The 27,010-nt window shown below is 35.9% G+C and overlaps 1 protein-coding gene across 3 annotated transcripts in view; it reads left to right on the top strand.

Annotated features, from left to right (window-relative positions):
* The window catches only part of LOC120860818 (ubiquitin carboxyl-terminal hydrolase 34-like), a 59,901-nt gene that overhangs the window by 31,648 nt on the left and 1,243 nt on the right, over window positions 1–27,010 (top strand). Inside the window, exons 25-39 of one of the 3 annotated variants that reach the window (XM_040236529.1) lie at window positions 5–49; window positions 781–885; window positions 2,344–2,491; window positions 6,328–6,962; window positions 8,668–8,825; window positions 10,057–10,135; window positions 11,956–12,082; window positions 12,773–12,880; window positions 13,921–14,025; window positions 14,142–14,266; window positions 15,282–15,405; window positions 22,913–22,992; window positions 25,389–25,529; window positions 25,636–25,779; window positions 26,683–26,842. In XM_040236529.1, coding sequence (XP_040092463.1) covers window positions 5–49; window positions 781–885; window positions 2,344–2,491; window positions 6,328–6,962; window positions 8,668–8,825; window positions 10,057–10,135; window positions 11,956–12,082; window positions 12,773–12,880; window positions 13,921–14,025; window positions 14,142–14,266; window positions 15,282–15,405; window positions 22,913–22,992; window positions 25,389–25,529; window positions 25,636–25,779; window positions 26,683–26,842 — 2,284 coding nt within the window. The remainder of the gene's footprint in view (window positions 1–4; window positions 50–780; window positions 886–2,343; window positions 2,492–6,327; window positions 6,963–8,667; window positions 8,826–10,056; window positions 10,136–11,955; window positions 12,083–12,772; window positions 12,881–13,920; window positions 14,026–14,141; window positions 14,267–15,281; window positions 15,406–22,912; window positions 22,993–25,388; window positions 25,530–25,635; window positions 25,780–26,682; window positions 26,843–27,010) is intronic. The other 2 variants (XR_005720437.1, XM_040236530.1) reach the window with 2 other exon arrangements.

The raw sequence follows: 27,010 nt of genomic DNA, 5'->3' as shown, positions 1-27,010 counted from the left end.
TTAGATTGTATCTATGCTTTTCACATCAATAGCAAAATTGACTCCTGAGGTATGTAGACATTTGTTAATTCATGTTTTTCAAATTACTGTGAGCACTGACCATGCTTTCAGATGAACCTTTCTAACTGTTCTTGAGGAAAAGTCTATCAAGGCTTCCCCTGTAATATAGTAACCTATTTTAAACTATATAACTTGAATAAATTGAATTACCTCTTCATATCTTATCACAAATGTCATTTTCCCAGTTAAATTAACATATAATTCTAACATATCAGTGTGTCACCTAGGTACTAAGCTTTAAAGTTGTTTGGTTTGAAGCATATATCATATTGTGCCTTGTAAGAAAGTGAACTAAACTAAAATTCTGCTTAGGTGGATAAGTATGTATTTTTTTCAAAATGTAAATGTTATAGCTACTTTGAGAATACATTTCAAATATTAATAGGAATTCTACCTCAGCGAGCAAAAGTTGCTACAGGAAACTTTTAATCTAAAATTTTCTATCAACATGGTTGTCTCATTAACTAGAGTTTCTTTTTCCCCCTAAATTGACATCCAGAAAACTGCGTTTTCTGTTACATGTGCCTCCCATGCAGTTGGCACTGTATCCTGAGCTCATCCTGCTGCTTTATGATAGTTCAGGTTCATATGTATGAGTACTAATCTCTCTAAACTAATATATCACATTTAAATGTGATCTGTAAAGGAGTTACATTTGTTTTCTAGTGAAAGTAATTGATTCACCATCTCTAAATATGCAGTCATGTATGTGTCTTATAGGCAGCCAATCCTTTCTTTAAATTGTTGACTATGCTAATGGAGTTTGCTGGTGGACCTCCAGGAATGCCTCCCTTTGCATCTTACATTCTGCAGAGGATATGGGAGGTAAGTCTTGTAGATGTTCTAGTATTTATTTTTCTAACACAATCACTCCCATTTTAAGTACTAGTTTCTTCTTGCTTGGGAAACTCAAAATGGTTTTAGTAAGTCACAGGTCAAGAGAAGAAAAGATGCTTTAGACAGAAGATCTAGAGGAAGAAGAGTTCCTGACTAGTTGGTATCTCAGATGTTTAAAGACTTTCTTGTAGAATCGTAAACAACCTTTAGTCCATATGAGGTTCTCATTCCCCTACTCTCAAAGATGCCATGAAGTGGTAGAAGCCCTAGAAATAAAAACTAGCTGCTTTCAGTAGTTGATAGAAAGTACAGAGGAAGCACCAACCACTACCTTTCTTCCAGAATTACTGCTGAGGTTACAGTTTCTTACTGAGTGTTGCAAAGGCCCACTCGCTGGACCAGGGGCTAGGTGCACTTTTTCTCTTGATAGGCCAGATAGTAAATATTTTAGGTTTTGTGGGCCATATGGTCTCTGTCAACCACTGAACTGCTGTTTTACCATAAAATCAGCCATAGACAAAATATAAATGAGTGGGCATGGCTGTGTTCCAATACAAACTCAAAAACAAGCAAACCACAGAATTTGTCCTGCGATCCATAATTTTCCAACCTTTGCTCTAGATTCTTAGATTTCCTGTTTCCAGGAAAAAAATCTTTCCAGCAGTATACTGAGCTAGTTTTCATTTTCAATTACAGTAGCAGATTGGTCAAACAATAAGAAAAGTAAAGATGGAAACTTCAGGGAATTAAAGCACTTTAATGTATACTTTTAAAAAATTTTAATTTTATTTATTTTTGTCTATGCTGGGTTCTTATTGCTGCACAGGCTTTTCTCTAGTTGTGGCAAGCAGGGGCTACTCTCTAGTTGTGGTGTGAGGGCTTCTCATTGCAGTGCCTTCTCTTGTTGCTGAGCATAGGCTCTAGAACATCTGGACTTTGGTAGTTGCAACATGTGAGCTCAGCAGTTGCAGCTCCCAGGCTCTAGAGCACAAAGTGTCATAGTTGTGCTGCAAAGGCTTAGTTGCTCTGTGGCATGTGTGATCTTCCCCGACCAGGGATTGAACCCATGTCATCTGCACTGTCAGGCAGACTCCCATCCACTGTACCACCAAGAAAGCCCTGAAAACACTTTTAAATAAGTTTGTAAACTTAAGACCTAAAAGTCATTGGGTTTCTCTTATTGGTCCTTTGCTAGAATCCTTGGTTAATATAATTTGATTTTGTAAACTATTGAGAAATACTCTTCGAACATATTCCTGTTAATAAAAATAAATTGCTTTAAAAATGGGAGGAAAAAAAACATGAATGTGAAACTTCTTTCAGATTCTAGTTTTCAGGAAACTATTTTAGCTTTAAAGTGTCTAAGGTATATACCAAAAGTAAGTTTGAAAGAGTAACTGCTCATTCACTTAGACTTATATTCTGTTCTTGTCATTTTACTTGTAGGTGATTGAATACAATCCTTCTCAGTGTCTGGATTGGTTGGCAGTGCAGACACCCCGAAACAAACTGGCACACAGCTGGGTTCTACAGAATATGGAAAACTGGGTTGAGCGGTTTCTTTTGGCTCACAATTATCCTAGAGTCAGAACTTGTAAGTCAAATATTAAGAATTTAACAAACCATTTGTTGTTCCAAGTTTTGTTTTTAAGGTGATTACAGTATGCTCATTGTATATAATGCAAAAAGACTCTTAGAGATACAGTTTGTTTATTTTTGAGATAGTTTTAAAGGCCAAAGTTTTATTAGTATTGAAAACCTATGACAATATTTTACAAATATCTGTAATTTTCTTTTAAGTATAGGAAACTGTCTTTTCTTGGGTGACATCACCACCACTACTATCATTTTTGTTTCCTTTTTTGGTAGAGCCACAAAAGCATGATCAGCGTTAGTGAAGAGAGTAAAGGATCAGAAAATCTTGTCTTAAAAATAACTTGAAAAGGCTAAGAGTAAAAGTAGCAATAAAAACAGTACAAGCTGAGAGAAAATATTCTCTAAAGTTATGGGAGTTAAATGATGACTATCTTTATTGTATCCAGGCCAGAAGGGAATAAGCAAAGATCTTGGAAGATAGATGGACAAATAGCAAAAATAGATATTTCACATAATAGGAAACTGCTCATAAATACACACAGAGTGTTTTATTTTGATAGTATTAAATAAAAATCAAGTGGTTCATTCTTAAAAATTCTTTAATCATTCAATTTAGTCATTAAAATTGTATTACCTAGTTTTCTGTTGAGAGCTCAAACAATGAGTGACACTCTGATAGCAGCAAGCACATTGAATACCCAGATCCATGTTTTTGAATAACATTTCTAGTAAAATGAATCACAGTTCCTGGGAGAAATGGCTGATTATAGGACTGGGGCAGGGAATAAACAAGATGAGTCTGGAGCATCTTGTGGAACCAGAAAGTAATGAAGTGGTCCAAAAACAATGATGAGGCTATGTTGAAGGGACATAGAACCAACCTGAAGATCTCCCAGCAATTTAGGTCGAAAAATAATTAACATAGCACTGAATCGTAATCCAAAGTATAAAATAAATGTCCATGAGTCCATGCTAATACAAATAAATGATTGAATAAACAAATAAATGAGGAGGCACATCCCCTATACAGAAGAATTCCAAATCATTTTTGTATCTTTCCCCTCCAAAGGTGGAGTGTAATTTCATAACCTTTGAGTATCAGCTTTAGTGTCTTGCTTTCAAAGAACAGAGTATTAGGGATAGAGAAAATAACTTTTTAAGTGAAAAAACTTGACAAACATTAACTCTGGCAGGTAATTAAGGTTAAAAGCGTCACTGATAAGTCATACTGATAGCATGTGCCCTTGGTATAATGAGATACAAGGAGCACTTCATAATGTGGTTTTCCTCCCCATATCCTATAACCTGAGTCTACTCACAATAGACATCACATAAACTCATTTGAGGAACATTCTACAAGAATACTGGACCACTACTCAAAACTACTGTGTTCTTCAAAAGAAAGTCTGACAAAGTGTCACAGTCAAGAGGAGGTTAAGGAAACATGACATCTGAATCTGGTGTATCCTAAATGAGATCTTAGAAGCAGAAGAACATTAGGACAAAACCATTAAAATCGAAAGTATGGGATTGAGTTGATAGTAGTGTGCCAGTGTTGGAACACTACAAGTGTGCTGTAGTAATAATGTCACAGAGGAAGTGGGAGAACGTGTGTCAGTCATGGGCACACATGGATTGGCAGTGGTGCTCTGCTCGTAGGCTTTTTTTTCCTGTCAGTTTAGGCAACACCACAGTAATGGGATATTTGTAAGAGTGGACACATATGCTCGTTGGTGTTTATGTCCTGACTCCGGACCATAAAACAATTAAAAACCTATGTTGAACCGCCTTTCCTCCCCCCCCACCCAAAAAAAAAGGGGAAGGAAAAGCTTTTTACCTAGTTGGTACACCTAACATACATAATAGTGCTGAAGAAAGCATCTTATACATTGCAGTGACTTTGTAAGTTAATATTATCCTTCTAAAATGCAGTTTAGCACAGAGAAATACTTGTAAATCCTACAAAATTGTAAAGAATAACTGTTTAAAATGTTTAGAGAAAAGAAAAATGGAGACATGATAGGTGCCCTAGAATAGTTGAGTTACCTCATGGAAATGGAAGTTTTATTATAAGTTCTCTAGAACTGGGAGTTCTTAAGTTATATTCTAGCAAGGCAGTTTTTAGAAAGATGGTCTGTTCTTTCATACTGACCTTTTGTGTTTTCTCTCTAGCAGAACTTACCTTTTAATTTAAAAGCATGGAACTTTTATAGAAATAAGTAGATGGTTAAGTATCTGATAAAACAAAATGTTAATTATAGAATTTATGTGGTGGGTCCATGGGTCATTTATTTGGTAGAGTGTTTTCAACCTTTCAGGGTATTTGAGATTTTTTTTCACAATAAAATATTGGGTTAAAAATTTAACTTAAACTGAATAATTTCTTTAATCAAAAATTTTTTTCTCAATTGCAGTTTTATACAGAATTATTCAAGATGACACCTACATGCCAAGTTTTTATATTTGAAATATATACCAAATTGAGCCTAACTGAAACAGACTAACCAGAGCAGTGTATAGTTAGTTGATAAATATATAGAAAATGGAGTGTTGCGCAAAAGTCTAATTTGAAGTAAATCTGTAAAAGAGTATACAGTTAATTTAGAAACCTTAACATCATTTGCTTTGGCAGTACAAAGGAAGTTATCAAGTTATAGGTAGAATAGTGGAAGACAGAATTAGTAGGTGTATTGAAAAGGGCTGTGCTAAGCTGTTAGATGCCTTGAGAAGGTTCTGTATTGAATGTTGGTAAGATAAACTCATGAGTCTGACAATCAGTGTTTGAATTCCATTTCTGCCATACTGTGTAAAATTGGGTTGTCTTAATATTTTAAGTCTGAGTAAAAGTGGAGATAATAAAAGTAATACCAAGTACATAAAGCTGTGTTGTTAAATTTAAGAATTTGATAAATTTTAGCAGTTCTTGTTTTTGTTACCATTATCATTGTCATCATCATCATCATTTCTCAAGGTCAAAATCTGGGCCCCCCTCTTTTTATCTGTGTGATCTTGGTCTTTGCTTCTCCAAGATTCAAATTTTCCAGTGTATCATCACTTAGGTCCAGAATGATTGTGTGGATTTAATAAGATAATATTTATAAAGTACCTAGCTCATACTACTTTTACAGATGGACTCAACTAATGAGTCATCCTCTCAGAATTATACCATAGGCTTAATAACATTTTTCAGTTATGTTGAAGGAAGGGATTCTTTTCTTTGCATGCAGGGTTAGCCTAGAAGACTTCTAAAGATTTTCCAAAGATGGTGTTCTCTAATTGGCATATGTATATATAATCTTTATACTACAAAATTCTTTTAGATAAATCTCATTCTATTTTTATAATGTAAGTTTACCGTTATCTACAAAATAATACTATTTTGTAGTAATTGATAAGGAAGAAGAAAACTAAGGCCTTAAATTAAAGATTTGACCCTGTCAGACAGCATAGGTCTTCTGGCCCCAAATGCTGTGTTCTTCCTGTTAAACTGTGTTATTCCCTGAGAAGAAATAAAATGATAAAACAAATGGGAAAATTCTGTATCTTGGGAAAGCTAAACAAAAGAGGTTTAAAACTTTCTAGTAGTTACTGCAGTTGTTGTCACCACTTAAAAATAGTAGTGACAGAATGGAAGGCGTCTGGTTTTGTCATTCCTTGGGAATCTTTCTCTGGTACGAGTGGTAGAGCAGAAAGATATTAAAAGAGATGTTCATGTCTCTTTAATTTTTATTCATTTTGATTTTTACAGGGAAGAGTGGTTTTGTGTTTAATGACTGCTCTTCAGTCTATTTCATATCTTACAAACATCTGACAGTTTTGTTTTACATTTTATAGCTGCAGCTTATCTTCTGGTGTCCCTTATACCAAGCAATTCATTCCGCCAGATGTTCCGGTCAACAAGGTCTTTGCACATCCCAACCCGTGACCTTCCACTCAGTCCAGACACAACAGTAGTCCTACACCAGGTCTACAACGTGCTCCTTGGTTTGCTCTCAAGAGCCAAACTTTATGTTGATGCTGCTGTTCATGGCACTACAAAGCTAGTGCCCTATTTTAGCTTTATGACTTACTGTTTAATTTCCAAAACTGAGAAGCTGATGTTTTCCACATATTTCATGGATTTGTGGAACCTTTTCCAGCCTAAACTTTCTGAGCCAGCAATAGCTACAAATCACAATAAACAGGCTTTGCTTTCGTTTTGGTACAATGTGTGTGCTGACTGTCCAGAGAATATCCGCCTTATTGTTCAGAACCCAGTGGTAACCAAGAACATTGCCTTCAATTACATCCTTGCCGACCACGATGATCAGGATGTGGTGCTTTTCAACCGCGGGATGCTGCCTGCCTACTATGGCATTCTGAGGCTCTGCTGTGAGCAGTCTCCTGCGTTTACACGACAGCTGGCTTCTCACCAGAACATCCAGTGGGCCTTTAAGAATCTTACACCACATGCCAGCCAATACCCTGGAGTGAGTAGAACGACCACTCTTGTATCTGTATCCTCAAATTAATTGGAAATGCCTGTTTTTCCCCTTCCGGGGTGTAGTGACAAAATATGGGAGTATAGTCTAATTAACTGTTCTTAAAGGTGTATTGTTTCCTTGACTATATTTGTAAGATGTTGTTATAAAATTGATAAGTGGGGAAAAAACTGATAAGTGTATAGATCATTTTTTTTAGTTTGATGATTGAAATTTTCTCTCTAATGGAACTTATCTATGTTAATTTGTGGTTTTGTTAATGAGTCTTTTAAATATACCTAATCAGAAAATTCAGCTTTGTGGTATAGTTTTAAGGAAGAGAGTATTTACTATTTAGATATTTATTATCAAGATGTACATGCTTTGCTAAGCTGTGAGCTAGACAATATTTTCTTAGCTGAAAATGTTCCCTAGGGTTTTTTGTTTTTTGGTTTCTTTGTTCACGTTTGCTTGCTGGGTTGCTCAGTTGTGTCTGGCTCTTTGCAACCTCATGGACAATTCTCCAGGCAAGAACACTAGAGTGGATTGCCATTCCCTTCTCCAGGGGATCTTCCCGATCCAGGGATCAAACCCAGGTCTCCTGCATTGCAGGCAGATTCGTTATCATCTGAGCCACCAGGGAAGCCCATTCACTTGTTCACATTACATTCAAGTGAATGAAATGGTTAAGAGGTGGGCCTGTCAGAATACAAATATATACCATCTAAGTCTTATTCCTTTTTCTTTCCAGACTATAGGTTTTATATTAAAGTTTCCTCTCTCCATGTTAGGCTGTCATTCTTGGATATTTCTTTCCATTATTGCTTCTTACTCTTTGTTGTAAACTCAAGTTTACACCAAGAGGGTATAAATCTGGGAAGGAGGTCAGAACCCTTTTTCAAGCTGTTGTCAACCCAAAGGCCGTAAACTGCTAATAGGAGAAATTCTTTGCTAAATGGGAGGTGATGGGAGTGTAGAAGAAGGAACTTTTTCAAGATTTACTTAAAAGCTCAATCAAATGACTGTAGTAAATGGTATTTTAAATATTGGCATCCTTGAATTGGGTGCTGTACTTTTTTCCTGTTGAAGGAATGAAGGACCTTAATTGTCCTTTAGACATAATATAGTGAATTGTTTTTCTCACCCAGAAAGAATAACCTAATTTTTTGTCAAGAAAGTTAGAATGCCTGTAATAAAGAAAGTGAATATATTAAGTACCAAAAGTGTTTCATCATCAGGTGACTTGAACTGGATCATCTGTCAGTCTGGAAAGATCACTCTAAATATTGCCACAAAGAGTTTCTAAAAAACAGTATTCAGGTGTAATTGAGGTGTGTGAAATCTTTGTGACAAAGTAATAATTTCTCATTTAAAAGGGACAAAAGATTGGCATTGCGTCTCTGGAACATACATTTGACATTGCAAAACTAGTAATTTAAATAGTTTTAGGACTAAAGTTGAACTGTATTTACTTGTAGTTTTTAATCTTGAAATTCTATTTTAAGATAATTTTCTTCCAGTGAGTAATATATTAAATTTTTAAAATAGAATCCATTGCTAATTTTTTAATTGTTTATGAATGCCACTGCAATTTAAGTTAATTTGTATAATTTTAAGAGCTAGCTAAATGAGCACAACACTTACAAATGAGAAACAGATACTGTAAAATGTTATAGGGCTAAAAGGTCATCACTATGCTTTTTACCCTTTTCAGGCAGTAGAAGAACTATTTAACCTGATGCAACTGTTCATAGCTCAGAGGCCAGATATGAGAGAAGAAGAATTAGAAGATATTAAACAGTTTAAGAAAACAACCATAAGTTGTTACTTACGTTGCTTAGATGGCCGCTCCTGCTGGACTACTTTAATAAGGTAAAAAGATATTTTTTGATGTTTTTTTGTTTTTCAAAGTAAGGGAACATCATTTTGACACTTAAAGAGAAATAATTTAAATTGTTTATAAGTGAAAGTTTACCAGTTCTTTAAGGTTATTGGGAAAGCATTTAAACCTCTTGACACTTAGGCAGACTTTGTATTTTGAGAGTTAGCTGGCTGCTTTTGAATAGTTTTTATTTTGATTTGGATTGTCTCTGTGTGTTTTATCAGAATCATTAGGGTTAGAAGGAACCTTAATGTATGATCTTCCACCTAAAGCTTGAATCCTTCTCTCTTGGCAGTTCATCCTAACTTACGCTTGGACAGTTCAGTTCTAGAGGCCTCTAGATAGCTTACTCCATCTCTGAATAAATTTCACTGTTAAGATACTTTTCTTTTATTTAGCCCAGATCTATCTTTTTTAACTATAGGAATTAGCCAAAATAACAAAACATCATCTTTACAGTTAATTGTTCAGAGCTCAGAAATTATACTGAATAGCTATAAAGGAACTGCTACAAATTCCCTTTAACTGTAGAAATAAAGTCTATATTAACTTCTTTTCTGTGTATTGCATCTGAGACTTGGGACTGACGTCTTTTATTAGACACACATTTTTTTGGCAGTACTCTCTTGAACACTGTAGAATCTTAAGGTAATCAACCCACAATAGATGAGGTTATCTTCTTCAGAAAACTTTAAAGTTTGAATCTTTGTTAGTACATGAGATCAAATTAACTGCTTTTGCCAAGACTCTTTAAAGAAACTTTCAAAATTTTAGCATTAATTTTGAAACATTGTTTTCCCAAGATTTGCTACTTAAAAGCTCATTTTCAAAAGAAAATTTGGAGTTTTCCTGATTATTGTTTTTAAAAAAGAAAGAAAAACATCTCACTAAAGTAGAATTTCTGACTGTACTATATAATAGCAGTTTCCAGTACTAATAGTGAAAGTCTGTTAATAGTAATGAACCTACTTAGGGGTGATTATTATGTAGATCATTTTCAGCACCAACAGAAGTTTTGGGGTCCCCCCCCAGGTTGCATTGAGGATTTCTTTTTAAATATTATCTTTTTATTAAATTACTAAGGACTAGATGTAGCTGTCTTTTTTCTAGGTAAGAAAGTAGAGAACAAAAATGACAGTTTACTTATTCTTTTTTTTTCCTCCATGTAAGTGTTCTGTTCTGATTCAGAGTTCTCAAACTGGACTTTATATATTTTTCTAGTGCCTTCAGAATACTATTAGAATCTGATGAAGACAGACTTCTTGTTGTATTTAATCGAGGGTTAATCCTGATGACTGAGGTAAATGCTTTATTGTGTTTCACTGTAGATTTATTCCAATTTAATGTTCTCACCAAAACGTTTTTTGTGTATATTTAGAGTTTATTATAGGTTGTTTTATAGGTGTCTGGATTTTAAATATGCAAATCAGTAAATGCTAATTTATATTCTAAAAATAACTACATCATGGTACTAAGCTTGCTGTTTTCTTTTTCCATAACAATTACATACATTCATTTCATTTGTAGGACTAGAAATGAATGAAATTTGTAGGATTTAATTGACACACAGTTTCTCAAGAGTGTGCTTATTTGCGTTCCTCATTAGAGGAAGCTAGTGAGGCTGCTATCAGTTCACTTCAGTTCAGTCGCTTAGTCGTGTCCGACTCTGCGACCCCATGAATCGCAGCACACCAGGCCTCCCTGTCCATCACCATCTCCTGGAGTTCACTCAGACTCACGTCCATCGAGTCCGTGATGCGATCTCATCTTCTGTCGTCCCCTTCTCCTCCTGCCCCCAGTCCCTCCCAACATCAGGGTGTTTTCCAATGAGTCAACTCTTCGCATGAGGTGGCCAAAGTACTGGAGCTTCAGCTTTAGCATCATTCCTTCCAAAGAAATCCCAGAGTTGATCTATAGGTGGTTAAAAATCCACTGTTCATTCTTCCTATAATTACTGAACATCCACAACTCTTAAGATGATTTTAAGTCCACAGAGGTGCATCGTACCCTTTAGTCTAATAATGGAGATAAGGTTAAAGAGTACATACCAAGGGCACTGTGACAATTAAGAGGTAGGATAGTTTTTTCAGTTGATGGTATTATAGAATAAGGATACAGTATATGAAATTGTACTGTAAGAATCTGAACCTGCAGAGACAAAATAGAAAAGGATTAACATAAATGATTTAATAAACACAAAGGTAAGAAAGTATTGGTTGTATTCAACAAGAGCAAAGTCTGTCTCGCTAAAACAAAAGTATGTGAAGAAGAGTAATGGGAACTTAATTCTTCAACAGCTGTTTGAATGTCTACTCTGTCAGGCATTGTGCTTGGCACGGGGGATATAGCAGTGAACAAGATTGTCATGGTTTCTGTCCTCACAACTAACACATTAAATGTCACATGAGTACATTGTTCAAATTATGTACTGTTACAGATTCTAGGTTATGAATTTTCAGCTGTGAATTGCGAGTAGTGTATAGGCTATGGGGAACCGATTTGATAAGATTAGGAAGATGATGCATTGGTGTACAATGAAATAGAAACCAAGGGTTTCATTAGCTAGTACAGTTAAAGGAATCGAAAGATTTAACAAGCCAATATGATCAAAGGAATTTTACCTTTGGAGTTCTTTTACCTCTTTTAAACCTACCATTTTACTGCTACTGTTTTAGACCTCCTATGACTGACAGCAGTTTCACCATTGTCTTTCATAGAAACTCTTGAAAGTTAGTTAAAGCAGTAGCCTATTCTCCCTAGTCTTCCTGTTGTTACTGCTGCTTTGTAATCTTTGAAACTTGCAGTCTTAGAAATGTGTACTTAGAGCGAACAGTAAACCACCCCCCGCCCCCCGTAGAAATCTAATTAAATAAATTATTTGTTCAAAGTAAAATGTAAACACAAAATATCAGACTCTGAGAGTGAGGATTGTTCTGTGCTTTAAAGAGCTGAATGGGGAACTTTGACTTGTAGGTAGAAAGCAGATACATTTGCTTTGTGCACATAGGTACACTCATAGTCTGAGTCTGAAAACATGTCATAGAGGATGGGTGGTACTATTTTATGGCTCCATAAAGTAAAAGTGGAATGAAGTTTTTCATTTTTTTTAATCACTTGTAGTCTTTCAACACACTGCACATGATGTATCATGAAGCCACAGCTTGCCATGTGACTGGAGACTTAGTAGAACTTCTGTCAATATTCCTTTCAGTTTTGAAGTCTACACGCCCATATCTTCAGAGAAAAGGTTTGCTTAATCCTACTTTTTTTTATTAGTTTAACAATTAAAGAGTGAAATAAGACTTTTTAAACCACATGCTTCAGAGAATTTGTCTTTACAAGGCTGATGTTAGCTAACCATTAGGAAAATGTGTGTGACCTCCAGATGTAAAGCTGGAATGTTCTTGTTTATTTTCTTTATTCGTGCCTAAAAAATAAGCAAGCATGCTAGTGGCTGATTCATGTTGATGTATGGCAGGAACCAGCACAATATTGTAAAGCAATTATCCTCCAATAAAATATTTTAAAAAAAAGATTTAGGAGACTGGAAAATGTTTCCAGGCATGGTAACAACATGAGTATTTGTGAAGGTTCTCCAGCTGGAAACTTCCATGGCTTAGATTAGATCATTTATTTTCAAGAGAAATAACTATAAAACAGTTATCTCTTGTGTCCCTGTAAAATCATGTAAACTTGGAAATGTATGTGAATTTCGAGAAAATGGGACATAACAATCACTAAAATATGTATTTTAAGAAATCTAGCAAGTTTAACAATAGTAGCTGTCTTATAAAAATAATCACTTAGCTTTCACTAAAGATGTTTATGTAATAAATTTGAATGTTTTAGTGTTAGCATTCTGTAGTTTACAACAGAAAATAATTGTGAAGAAGTTTGACTTCAGATGGCATGTTTACGTATGCTTTTGTGTTTGCAGACGTGAAGCAAGCATTAATCCAGTGGCAGGAGCGAATTGAATTTGCCCATAAACTGTTAACTCTTCTTAATTCCTATAGCCCTCCAGAACTTAGAAATGCCTGTATAGGTAAGTTACCTGGAAAATAAACCTGTGTAAAAGCCTAATGGAAGAACATTTTTATGGGCTCCTGTGTGTGTATGTGTGTGTATATAAGATGTAATGTTAGTTCTGTAGTGTTTGGAAGACATTGGTACTTTTTATGAGTGACTTAGACTGGCCAGCAGACTCTTAGGAAAACAGAATTCTGTTTCTTAACATATCAGTAATTAACTATGTCATCATAGGCCAGGTCACTTCATATATCTGGGCATGCTGACCTAAGGTTAGATCTCTTCCAGCTCTGAAATCTTCCGATCTATATAAACAGTGTAGAATCATGCAGATGTTTACAGATTAGAACTGACATTGTAAAGAGTTGGGGTGATTATTTCAGTGAGTCTTTTTGCCTAAAGATACTTCCTAGTAGTAGTAGTTCTTGGACTCCTGAGTATTTTAGCTTTTTATTAATTGCATATTTATAATAAAATGATAATTTATATCTATTAAAGGAAACCCTTGGTTTAAATTCATACTGCATTTTTTTACTGTCTTATAAGCTACTTAAGTCATCTTTAGAGACTGTAGCTATTTGTTTACAGTTTCTCAAAACGGTAGATATATATGAGCAGTTAATCATGGCAGGTCACCTGATGTTCTGTAGAATTACTGGCCTGTACTGCTCCATCAAGAAGAGAAGGTTACTTCAAAGGATTTGATTAAGGATTTGCAGATCCAAAGAATTTCAAACCTTGCTTTGGTTAATTTTATGAAGAAACATAATCAGTGTGCATTAAATATTTCCTCCATTGTACTTGTCCCTGGTGCTTCTCTTAAGTTTTAAACTTTGGTTTCTTAATGATGCCCTGTTGTCGTTAATAACTCTGTGGATCTATTTTTGGTTAAGCATCAGACAGTTTGTCCTGGGGCTGAGAGCTCAGACAGTCTGAGACTCATTAAAACTTGTTAGCTGCCACACTACCGTCAGTTATCCCAGTTGGACTGGTGAATTTGAAGATAGCAGATCCACACTCCAGTTTTTAATGCCCACATTGTGTTTTTATTTCCAGATGTCCTCAAGGAACTTGTGCTTTTGAGTCCCCATGACTTTCTTCATACTCTGGTTCCATTTCTACAGCACAACCATTGTACTTATCATCACAGTAATATACCAAGTATGTATTCATGTAGCACAGTACTTGAACATGGTTGGCATTTAATCTTTCTGCACACTGAAACGTGGAGATTTATTTTTTCCATTTATTCTTATTGTACACTTTTAATGTCTTAGTGTCTCTTGGACCTTATTTCCCTTGTCGAGAAAATATCAAGCTAATAGGAGGGAAAAGCAATATTCGGCCTCCGCGCCCTGAACTCAATATGTGCCTCTTGCCCACAATGGTGGAAACCAGTAAGGTATGTTGGGATGCCAGGAAAACCATGTTTCTCTAGTACACAGTAATTTAGAACTTCCCCTCTGGCCATTATGAGTATATTAGACTTAAATGATCATTTTCTGGATCCTAAGGAGATTAGACTCATTTGGACTTTTTCCTGCTCTGAAATGTTGGTTGAATATTTGCAAAATCAATAATAAGCACAAGTAGTAAGTTTTCTTTGCCCCTCAAAAAATATCCTAACAGAAAATCTCATTAGTATTTGTCACTAGGCTAAATTATAAATGGGTCATATATCTAAATTTGAAAGATGAAGTTAGGTACTGACTACTGTTTATATTTTGCCATATAATCAATGACTCCTTTTACTGCCCTTTAATTATAATTCTTTGACCTAAGCCCAGTTATCACTGATTGATGGATTTATCATCATTTGTAGCCTGATTCTGGTTCTCTAATACTTATTCTAAAATAGTGCTAATTCTAAATTATAGAGAGAAGGAACATCGACACAGGATAATTTATCTTAGTTCTAAGACTTTTCTAAACAATTTTTTCATTAATTTATCTTTCCTCACCCACCTTATTTACATTCTTTCTTGCCCACTATCTTTGGATCTTAAATGCATTTAAGAAGTTTGTATTAAATAAAATATTTAAAATAGTTAATACAGTAGAAACCATTTCAGAAATAATCTGAAATTTATTTCAAAAATCAAATTTAATTCACTCTTCTTGATGATATGTCTGTAGAACTCAAGTGTCACATTTTAAAATCCTACAGTAGTTTTACTTTATTAAAGTATATAGAAATAAGGGGTAATTTTAATTGATAACATTTGCACACTGAAAATAAACTTGTGACAGTTAAGATCTTAATAACATTAATAGAAACTTGGAATTTAAAACTAGGTTCTTATAGAATTTAAATATTTAATCAGCTTTTTAGTTAAATTTATTACATTTGCACAAAATATGCTCTTTAATTTATTATACAATTTAAGTGCAACCATTTTATCATCTTTAACCTTCAGGGCAAAGATGACGTTTATGATCGTATGCTGCTAGACTACTTCTTTTCTTATCATCAATTCATCCATCTATTATGCCGAGTTGCAATCAACTGTGAAAAATTTACTGAAACATTAGTTAAGCTGAGTAAGTATAAAAGATGAGCAGTAAATTCCACTGAATTATTTTAAGCCCCTAGCCATTTAGGAAGGGGAGGAAAAAAATGAGCCAATCCTTTTTTTCTTTTTTAAAGTGAATGTTGAAAAATATTAATATTCTTGGGAACATTTTTATTTTTATTAAGAAAACACCAACTTACTGGTTTCCATTGAATAGTTCTGCCCAGAGTTTCAGCTGGCTTATAAAGGAGTGTGGAATAGGCTTATCACTTTTGTACATAGAAGCCCAAGTCCTCCTCCATCTGACCAGCAGAATTTAAAAACCAAAAACTGCTCTGTTTAGGGAGGCAGGCTTAGAGAGATGGACTTCCCCAGCCCTGATCTAGGGATAAGATAAGATCAGTAGTGCCAGCTGTGCTTTGGAGCTGGAAACACCAAGAGCAAGCTAAGTGGACTTGCCAGGGTGAAGCAGAGGTGCATATATGAGTAAATTAGGAGGTAAGTCTCATAAAATAGAGGGATGAGTGAGAAGGGAAATTTGAAAAGGAAGATATGAGAAATAGAAAAAAAAAATCAGTGAATTATAAAAGGGGGAAAACCTTGAATTATTTTTATGTAATATTGTCTCTCTGCGGATGCAGCTGAGAGCTCTTAGAAGACTGCTCCCTTTGGGTGACTTTTTCTAGCTGATAAGTCTTTAGAAGAAATGTAGCCCTCCAGATGCCCCCTGTCTCAAGATCTCCAGAGTTCTCAGGCTCTATGTGTCGTATGAGTCTGTTACCTTTAGGGATGGCCCAGGATCCTCTCCATTGTACCATAGTTTTTGTGTCAAGAGAATGGGAGGTGAAATAATCATGGAACCACCATCCAGGTCAAGAAGTAGAATATTGCTGCACCCTGGAAGTTATGCATTGTGCTCCTTCTCAGTCACAACCCCCTCCTTCCTTTGGAAAAGGTTTTGATTCATTATAGATAGGGCCAAATCCAAGAAGGAAGTGGTAACAACTGTCAGGGATAATTTCTCTTCAGAAAAACCAGCTTATTGGTAAGTGATTAGAATGTCTTCAGATTTGAAAGGGTGTTCCTTCCACCTGCTACCATTAGCTAGTTTTTTATATATGTGGCTGAAGATCGGGGAGTGGGCAGATGAGGATATGTTCATATCGGCCATTTCATGATTATATAATTGAGTTATGGCACTTGGCTATAAAAAGCTGAAATCTAGCAGTGGCAATGATCAAGTGTAGGGAAATACCCAGGAGTTCTAATAAGACAGTCTTGCTCCCAGATAAGGAGGAAGAACTTTACAAAGATGTTAACTTCAAGAAAAGTTCTTAGTAATTGTGTCCATGTGATTTATACCAAAAGTTAAGTGAGGAGCTGTCTTATCTACTTGAAATAATGAATGTTTTCACCCTGTGAGACTGTCTTCCTCACTAACACAAATAGATAGTTCTGGGAAATTAAACATAGGAGAGGGAGGAAAAGAAAGGAGACATACCTAGCCATCCCATTAGCTGACTCAGTTTTCATCATATTTTATGCTCCTCATCACTTACGCTCAGGAAGCACATTTATGCTGGCTCACAGTGTTTAGTTCTCTACATAGGACTGTTCTTTAGAATTTTCTAGCGGGATGGAAATATTCTCCAACTGTATCACCAACCACAGTGTGATAGCCACTGACCATGTGAGTGTTCAGAATTTGAAATATAATTAAGGAACTGAATTTTTTTATTTTAACCAAATTAATTTTAAATAGCAGATGTGACTTGGTGGCTACTGTATTGCATAGGACAGCTCTAGATATATATAAACTGAAACCTTTAACAAATTGAGCAGGAAAAGAAATTTTTCATGGTTGTATCGTAATGAAGAAAATTGGACATTATTTTGGATATGAAGTAAAACAAAGAACTAAAAGCATTGCTTTCCTTATGCTTCTTACAAATGGAGAGATTATGTCCCAGTCTTCTGGCTGAAATAACTATTTCCAGGGAGAGGCAACGAGGAGAGAGCTTGAGAAAGCAAAGCCCACATTAACAACTGGGATGGGAAGCAGAGAGTTGATAAGGAGTTTTAATTGTATAGTTTCTTCAAGAAACTATATTTGGCAACAAGAGGGGAGGGTCGAAGTGCTATTGAAGTGAGGACAGTCAGGCATGGGGATGGAAGAGACAGAAAGTTGGGAGAGAATCCAGGGATATGAACAAAGCTGCTGATTGCCAAGTGAAATAATACTAGTGTGTCTGAGACCGCAGTATTTTGATATGTAAAAATTTTGTTATTATTATTTTTTTACATAAAAACAGCAAGTATGGGTTTATTTTCTCCTCTTTCTTACTTACATAGGCTTCCCTGGTGGCTCAGAGGGAGGGTGAAGAATCTGCCTGCAATGCGGGAGACCTGGGTTCTATCCCTGAGTCGGGAAGATCCTCTGGAGAAGGGCATGGCAACCCACTCCAGTATTCTTGCCTGGAGAATCCCCATGGACAGAGGAGCCTGGCAGGCTACAAGTCCGTGAGGTCACAAACGGTCAGACACAACTGAGCGATGAAGCACAGCAGCACCTATGTAAATATCCTCCATATCCTCAAAAGGCCAACTGTGGATTGAAATTTCCACTGTAATCATTGTATTACCACTTTATATAAGGGTCTTCAAGTACTGGGGGCTCCTGGAACCAGTCCCCCATTAATACCCAAGGAATGACTAAACTAATGATTAAAACCATACAGTGCAGCTATGGAAACACATGGATGGAACAGCAGAAAAAACAGCCCCAAAACAGACATAAGGATACACAAGGATTTGGTAGATAATAAAGATGACATACCAGATTAGTTGAAAATGGGTAGTATTGAGATATTGGGTAGCTTTTGGGAGAGGAGAGGCAAGATTTTAATAGCATCTTTGCTTCTTAGACCAAAATACATCCTAGGAGGATTAAGTATTTAATTGTGAAAAATAAAGTCCTAGAAATATTAAATAAAAAACATAGAATCATATGAATACCATCTTGAGATCATGTAAGCATGACACAGAACCCAGAAACAATAAGTAAGAGATTGAAATTTTTTATTTTGTGAAAATTAAAAGTACTGCTTATTGAAAATGCCATGAATTGAATTAAAATACATACAACTAATGAGTGAAATATTTGCCTTCTTATCAGATAAATGGCTAGGAATACCAGTATACAAAGAGTTTTTAGGATTCAGTAAAATGGTAAAGAACATTAAAGAAAGTCAACAGTTATTTCTATTCCTGTTCTCCCAACTATGAGGTAAAGTTTGGATGATACTACAGTTTGGGCAAAGAGGAGATCTATTAATGGGGTTGGTTTGGAGAGGAAGTTTAGATTGTTCATGCCCTTTGCCCCAGCAATACCAGATCTGGGGATCCACCCTAAATCTACTCATTAAATATATAGTAACATACATAGGATGTTTATTTTAACTTGGTTTGTATTGGGTAAAACTGGGAAAAACCCAAATGTCTGTCCATAGAAGCTTAGTTAAGTTCATTTGTATAATATAGTCTTTAAAATAAAATGATAGGAAATAACTTTGGATCACATGAAAAAGCAAATTGGAAAATACAGAATATGACCACATTCTTAATGAACAAGGGGGAAGATCAGTACATGTTAAAGTAAAAAAGAAGATTATATTCTTAACTAAGGATAAAATTATGGACACTTTTATTTTCTAGGTTAAATACAAATTATTTGTAATGATCATGCATTGATCTTACATTTGAGGAAAATTTTTTTCCAAAACAGAAAGTTGGTAATGCAAACCCTAGTCATACCAAGTTTTTTAGGTACCTTAGTAGTGCACATGCAGATTAATAAGATATTCAAATAAAATTAACAAATCCCTAGATTTCATAATTTTCATTTTTAGACACACAGCAAAAATCACCTTGACATTAGTTTTTGAAAGCATTCTTAATACTTTAATAAGTGAAAGGTGGTTTAAAATATTTTTTGCAAGTAACATGATATACCTAGAAAATCCATAATCTTCAAAGTTTCTAGAATTAAATTAATATAGTTGATGTAAGTAAATAGATTAAAGTTCAATATGAAAGCACAACTGTTGATTATCTTTCAGCTTTTTTGATATCAAGGTGATACTGATTGGAGAAACAGCTCGTTTAGCTGTTTCCCCAAAGGCTTCTTAGGATGAATGTACTTAAACAAGTGTCAGTCATTCAGAAGCCAGCTTTTATCCATCCAAGGGCACATCCACCTATATGAGGTCATATAGAATCATTACATTTAATAGACATATGTATAATTTAGAGGTTGGTTACCAGTCTGTTAATCTACAAAGAAGAATGAGCACAGCAATCTGAATGTTACATGGTAGGGCCAGCAGATTTTTTCCTGTAACCTGCATGGGAAGCCGAGTAAATAACAACAGTTTGCTTAGTGGGTATGAGGTCAGAAATAGGGGAATTAGAAGAATCAAATGTGATATTCTCAGGCTAAAATGTCTTGATTCAGTCTTACAGTGGAGCATTAGCTGTGGGCTTCCATCTGTTGGCCAGAGCTCCCACTGCCCTAACTAGTAAATATATAAAGTATTTCATCCTCACAGCAACCATATGTATTACCATTTTACCTATAAAAGATTTTTCTTTTAAACAACACACCCAACAGCTTCTACAGTATAAGGTGCCACTATTGAGGAAAAAATATGTTTGGAATAGCTTTTCATTGTTGAATATGGTTCCTTCGTGGGTGGGAATGGGGTGGGGTAAGGACCTTTGTTGAGGATGCCCGAAGTCACAGGATCGAGAAAGATGAGTGATAATACAGGAACCAGTATGTTTTAGGTCTGCCCATCCTGTTTGCTGAGGTAAGGCTTGGGAACGTGCCTGTGAATGCTGGTTTGCATCTCCTTTTGCTTTGCACCCAGTAAGTGAGATACCCTTATTGGAGGAGGAGTGTGTGGACTAGGATGGCATTGGCCTCTACCTTAAATTAGTAGAGCCTAGATACACGTTATCCTCGGTGCTTTGTGAAAATGCTAGAAAGAAACTAAGCCCTGCTTTGAAGGGATGGCCTTCCTTCCAAAGGTGCAGCTCAGTAGGGATTAGGATGTGAAAGAGGTGTCTTTAGCTCACTGTGGGTGGCCGTGTTTTCCAGAATGTAGTGTACAAGATGGCCCAGAGAAAATAATTTTCATGTTAAGAAATAGATCTTACTGTATTACAAAAGTAAATAGTTCATACCAAATGCATGATTGTCCTGGATGTTACATTGTCTAGGACAAGGACAACATAGGATTAGCTTCTCTGAGTGAATCTAAAGCACAGTTATCAAGTAAACAGAGAAGATGGACAGATATGAAAACAGTGATGAAAATTATACATAGATGACTAAAGCTTGGGAAACTGATTATTGAAAAGATGGTGGGGCTTTAGACTCAGATAAGTCTGGGATAGATACAGCTTAGATATCTAGATAGATAGATATAACTCACTTGCTTTGGGGATGAAACTGAGCAGATTAGTGATTTCTCTGAGCCTCATTTCCTCATTCAAAACAGTGGGGAATATGAGGGTAACATAATGCCTCCCAAAGTTGATGAGAAAATTAAATATGATTATCTGACTTATCTAACACAATAGATGTTAGTATGTTTATTCCATTCTTCACTTGTAAAATAAACATATTTGAATCAATATTATTTGAAAACAATCTTACATCATAGAAGGCCTCTGTTTTTTTGTTGTTGTTGTGGTAGTGCTAGCTTTTTAGTAGTTGTGGAAAATAGGAATAAAGTCTAGAGGATCTTAAATTGTAGTTAAAGCCCGCTTTCACAGAGGGTTTATGTCAGGGCAACCTCTAGTTCAGGGGTTGGCAGACTCTGCGAAGGGGCCAGAAAAAATGGGCTGTGGGCCTATTGCCAATCCCTGCTGTACTTTTATGAATAATTATAATGCTGAAACATGGGAACATAGGAACTTTATTCTCTGTAGCCATCAGTGTTGATGACATGCCTTTGTTTGCTTCTGTGTATTGTGATGTTATGATTGGTAAATGCCTCCAATCCCAACCAGGTTAGGTTAGGAGAAAGGTGAGAGTTTTCTTTGGGTCTTTAAAATGGAATTAATCTTGACAGGAAAATAAAAGGTAGGCTTCCCCACAAAAGGGAGTCTAGGCATCCTTTGATGATTAAACTGAATGACTGATCTGGTTTCTCTAAGATTTTCTCAGACCCGTAGTCTAATACAGAGGTTGGCAAACAGTAACCTGCGTGCTGCCTGTTTTGTACAACCAGTGAGCTGCCTGCAAGCTAAGAAGAGTTTATACAATTTTTAATTTTTTTTCCTGAGATTGAGTATATTGTGATATACATGAAAATTACACGACACTCAGATTTCAGTGTCTTAAATAACATTTTATTGAAAGACCAGCCACACCCATTCATTTAGTGCTGTCAGTGGAGCAGTTGCAACAGTTAAATACCCTACAAAGACTAAAATACTGGTATTCCCAAATTTTTGAAAGTTTGCTTTATGCCACTTCACTTTTATGAAATACCTACGTTAGTACCTCTTTCTGCTAACCAAAAGAAATGCAAAGGGGATTTTTGCTTTTGTGGAAAAAGGTAAATTGCTTTTTCACTTTATGTTGTTTCAGCTTATGAAAGGTTTCATAATTGGGGGAAACCTGTAATTACTATTTGGCCCTGTACTGAAAATGTGTGCCAACTTCAGCTGTTTATCATAATTTTTTTAACTGTAGGAAGATAACTTGTATTATATTTCTCCTCCATGATTTCCCTGGGGGATGGGGGTGTTGGAGGATGGAAAATTTACTTATGACTGACTGTGGCATTACAACTTCTGTGTTTTCAGAGAGGTAGGATAGCAGGGGCTAGGTGAACTAATTTCTTAAGGAAACATTTGATATCTGGAATAGTCAAGAGAAGGAAAAGTTAAAACCTTGACCATTTCAAGTAAGATGCTGACATACAGCAGCTAAGTGTGATCCACCTGAAGGGTCCTGGGGACGAGGCTAGGGGCTCTTAAGAGAAGAATTTACCTAAATCTACTACAAATGGAGAAACAAGATAAAAGAGAGAATGATGTGTTTCCTACTTCTTCACATCCTGTTTGAACTTGTACCCCCTGTCCCCACTGCACTCTAGCAATATGATCTAATATGCGGAGTGTAACTTAACCCAAGAAAGCTTTGGAACCACTTGAAGTAAATTTTATTGTCCCAGATAAAGTTCTGATTCTCAAAAACCTGAACTGGTTTAAGTTCTTGAAGGTCCTTCTAGGAATGAGGTATGAGAGATAAATGAAGTCAAAGTATACTGAACTCTAAAAATTATTTCACTGGTTAAAACATTGGAATGAATTCTTCCCCTTTAAATACTTTACGTATTTCTAAAACATAGAAAATATGCAGTTACGACTAGAAATAGCCATACTATTGTACCTGCAGAGTTTAATATCTCAGTAGTGTAATTTATAATTATAACCTATTCTGGTTTCTTTTCAAATATTAGGTGTCCTAGTTGCCTATGAAGGTTTGCCACTTCATCTTGCACTGTTCCCCAAACTTTGGACTGAGCTATGCCAGACTCAGGTAAAGAAAATGAGTTTTAGATGACTTGGTGTTTCATCTCATCCAACCAGATGGTCAGTAATTTTAGGAACACTGGGTTGAAAACTGGCTAGAAATTGGGGATGTTTTCAAATCTTGGTAGGTAAGACACTGTTAATAGAACAAGTAACTATTAAGCAATGGACATCTAGTTGCCCTGTGTAATTTTCTTTTTCCATACATTTGTTATCACAAAGGATATTTTAGACAAGCTGTTTCAAGTTGAATTCCCCATTTAAAGGTCAATATAAATGGTTGTGGTGAAAGTCTGAGACAGGGAGCTATTAGGACAAGAAGCCATGGGCCACTTCTTGGTCTCCCTCACCTCTCCTATTTCTTCTCCCTGCCACCACTCCAAAACCGCTAACAAAACATTTCAGCAGACTCTTCATTACCTCTCGCTTATCTATTACCTCAGAGCAGTTTTTGGAGTCTGGTGCACTTGTTTTCTTATCAGCAATCTCATTGAGAACAGGAAACACTGTACCCTTCCTATCTTGAGTCTAAGAGCCAACCCCTTAATGTGGGCACCTAAATAATGCTTGTTAAATTGTGGAGGAAGAATGGTGGGGAAAGAGGAAGAAATCAGATTGATTCTAAGCTCTGGCTCATCCTTGAATCAGGCATAAAGGACCCTACTCTTAAGACTCTGAAAAAACTTCGTTTCTTGCCTGAGTGCATTGCCTATTTGCAGAGGATGATGTGAGTTGATTAATTCCTTTGGCATGGACTTTTACCCACATTTAGCACCCAGAATACTGAGAGTCTGGTCCAGCCTCTTGTCCAGGCTGTTGTATGCTGTATGCTCTCCTAATGGATACATGTCACATGGTACTGTAATAGTTGATTCTCTGCCTCCCTGTCCCAAACTGTGAATTTCACAAGTATAAAGACTACCTGAGTCATCTGTATTCGTAAAGAAATGTCATTTTGTTTTCTATACTAGGAATCTTTGATAGGCTACTCATATGTCATAGTACATGGTAAACACACAGAAAACAACTTGCTGGTTGACTTCTGAGCTGAGTGGTTTATTCAGTAAATTGGAACAGATATCTGCATGCACCCCCCCCAACTCTGCCACTTGCTGCTGCTTTTTTCATTCTTCTTGATTTCGGTGGTTGCTTGCTTTGGTTTCTGTGTTCTGACACTGCCTGTCGCTTCCCTTTTGCTTTATCTGCTGCTGCACTGCACTACTCTCTTGGCTTTTTTCCCACAAAATTCATCACCCTCCCCCCAACTTCCCTTAAAACAAAGTCAAACCACCTCAAGCTTCCAAAGCGCCTAGCAGCCCCATAGAAAAAGCCATCTGTACTGTGCAGGAATCATAGGCAGAGACTATTACTACTGGTAGAGTAAGACAGATTTTCCTGACACCAAGGATCTGAAAACCTGGGTGCCAGTTGTACTTGACTCCTAATTTCTTGGGTTGACCTTAAACAGTTTACTTACAAGTATATGCATGTACAGTATTATCTAAACTTTGTCCTATTTTTAAAAAATAATCCACTTTTTCTTCCATGTAAATGATCTGTTATTAAAACACACATATAAATGATCTAGGGAATATACTTAAAGACATACTACTTGTGTTTAAGAGCCATGACCATTTGAAAACAGGAAAACCAAATTTTAGTACAATTTCTATATTTTGGGACCCACTGATTTCTGTGTGAGACAATTAGGAAAAGAGGTTTGCTGTTTATCATTGCAATATTTATGAAGGTGTGGGGGAAAGGGATTTACCAAACAAATTACTATTCTTATGACATTATGTAGGGCAAGTTTTAACTCATTTTAGGGAATAAAATTCTTAAACTTTATCTTTTCTCTGTGGGTGGTTTGGTCATCTCTTTTCCCCTGAAAACATCATCCCATTTGTCTTATTTTTCCAGTCCTTATTAACTCTTGCTAGATAATAAGGCTGCACTTCTTTTTAAATGTATTTGTTCAGTTTTGCCTTTCAGACTTTTTACAGGTCTCTTAACACTTACTCATTTAAGTTATTGAGAGTATAGTTGTAACCAAGAGTTTTAGATTAAAGTATTGGGCTGGCCAAAAATTTTGTTCAGGTTTTTCTATAACATTTTACACGAAAACCTGAATGAACGTTTTGACCAACCCAGTAAAAGTGGCTTTTCTGGGAATTCCCCTGGTGGTCTAGTGGTTAGGACACTGTGCTTTCACTGCTGAGAGCCCAGCTTCAATCCCTGATTTGGGAACTAGGATCCCACAAGCCACATGGCATGGCCAAAGAGAAGTGGTTTTTCCAACGGGATGTTAAGTGACTTCAGATGTATATCTATCATAAGCAATGTATTTAAGACTTGCACTTACTTCAGTGCTCAACCAATCAGTGCTTTTTTCCCCCACTTTAGTCTGCTATGTCAAAAAACTGCATCAAGCTTTTGTGTGAAGATCCTGTTTTTGCAGAATATATAAAATGCATCTTAATGGATGAAAGAACTTTCCTAAACAACAACATTGTCTACACATTCATGACACATTTTCTTCTAAAGGTATGTCACAAATTGGAAAGTCAGCTTGTTACTTCCAGTTAGTTAAAGGTTGTGTTTTCATTGTGTTGGTCTTTTGGAGATTTTTTTTTAAAATCATCTCTTTCAGGTTCAAGGTCAAGTGTTTTCTGAAGCTAACTGTGCCAATTTGATCAGCACCCTTATTACAAACTTGATAAATCAGTATCAGAACCTGCAGTCTGATTTCACCAACAGAGTTGAAATTTCCAAAGCAAGTGCTGCTTTAAATGGGGTAAGAACTATATAAGGCAGTAGTCATGTACTTTCAAACTTTCCTTATTACATCAATTCTAAATCTGGCCTTAGTATATACGTAATTTTAACTTATTCAAACTTTAGAAGTCACATATGATGAAAAACTAACCAAATGAAAATGTGTTCCCTCGGCCTTTTGTGTATGTAGCATACTTTGTCACCTTAAGACAGAAGCCAATGTCATAAAATGCTGAGGGTAATAAAACCACTAACAGGAGACATTCCCTTTACTTGCTCAAATTTTTTAAAATGTTACTTGTGATGTTTCTGTTAGTGCCTGTGACTCATAAGGAACTGAAAATCAAGTTAGTAGTCTGCCTATAAAGCCAGTTAAAGCTGGGCAATTGCTTGCTTGTATAGACTTCCATGAAAGCCGTGTTGTAGAAAAATGAAACACCCACCAGCATGTGCAGGCACATGTCCAGCAGCTGCCTCCCAAGGAACAAAATGCTTAGAGGCCAGGGTGGATTAAAGCACTACATGAAGAAGACCTGTGGTACCTACCAGAAATAAAGTATCTTTGAAAACTGACTCCTAGATTAATGAGGCCTAAATTGTTCATGGATCATTCAGGATTTGCTTTTAAAATTCCTGTATAAGTTTTATTACTCATTTTTTTCCCCCATTTTCAGAAAACACTGTTTAAGTCTTCAGTCAAGTGGTATGGTGCAAAGAACAATGGTATTAGTGACTTGGAACAAATGAAATATAAAGACAGTGGTATCATAACACTGGCTTTCTAGTTTTAGCATCCTTCTAAAAGTACCAGAGGAACCAGGATGGATTCCTGGAAGAGTAATAAACATGTGCATTTAAACTACTAACAGTTGTGTCAAAATGTTGGCTTTGGAATTTAAAATCTTTGTTTGGATTTTTGTAGGACTTACGGGCACTTGCTTTGCTCCTGTCGGTACATACTCCCAAACAATTAAACCCGGCTCTAATTCCAACTCTGCAAGAGCTTTTAAGCAAATGCAGGACTTGTCTGCAGCAGAGAAACTCACTCCAAGAGCAAGAAGCCAAAGAAAGAAAAACTAAAGGTTAGCTTTGCAGACTAATAAAATATTGACTTTAGGACAAATACACTCTCCACCACTAATTTTACAGTAGTTGTTGTGAGCCTCCTGAATATAAATGCTAAAAAATGCAAACACCCCCAAAATGATCTTAATGACTCTTCAGAGAAATTTTCATGTTCGTTTTCACAG

This window comes from Oryx dammah, unplaced genomic scaffold (assembly GCF_014754425.2).
Source record: "Oryx dammah isolate SB20612 unplaced genomic scaffold, SCBI_Odam_1.1 HiC_scaffold_11203, whole genome shotgun sequence".
Classification (NCBI taxonomy): Eukaryota; Metazoa; Chordata; class Mammalia; order Artiodactyla; family Bovidae; genus Oryx; species Oryx dammah.
This window is presented reverse-complemented; position numbering and strand designations above follow the sequence as displayed.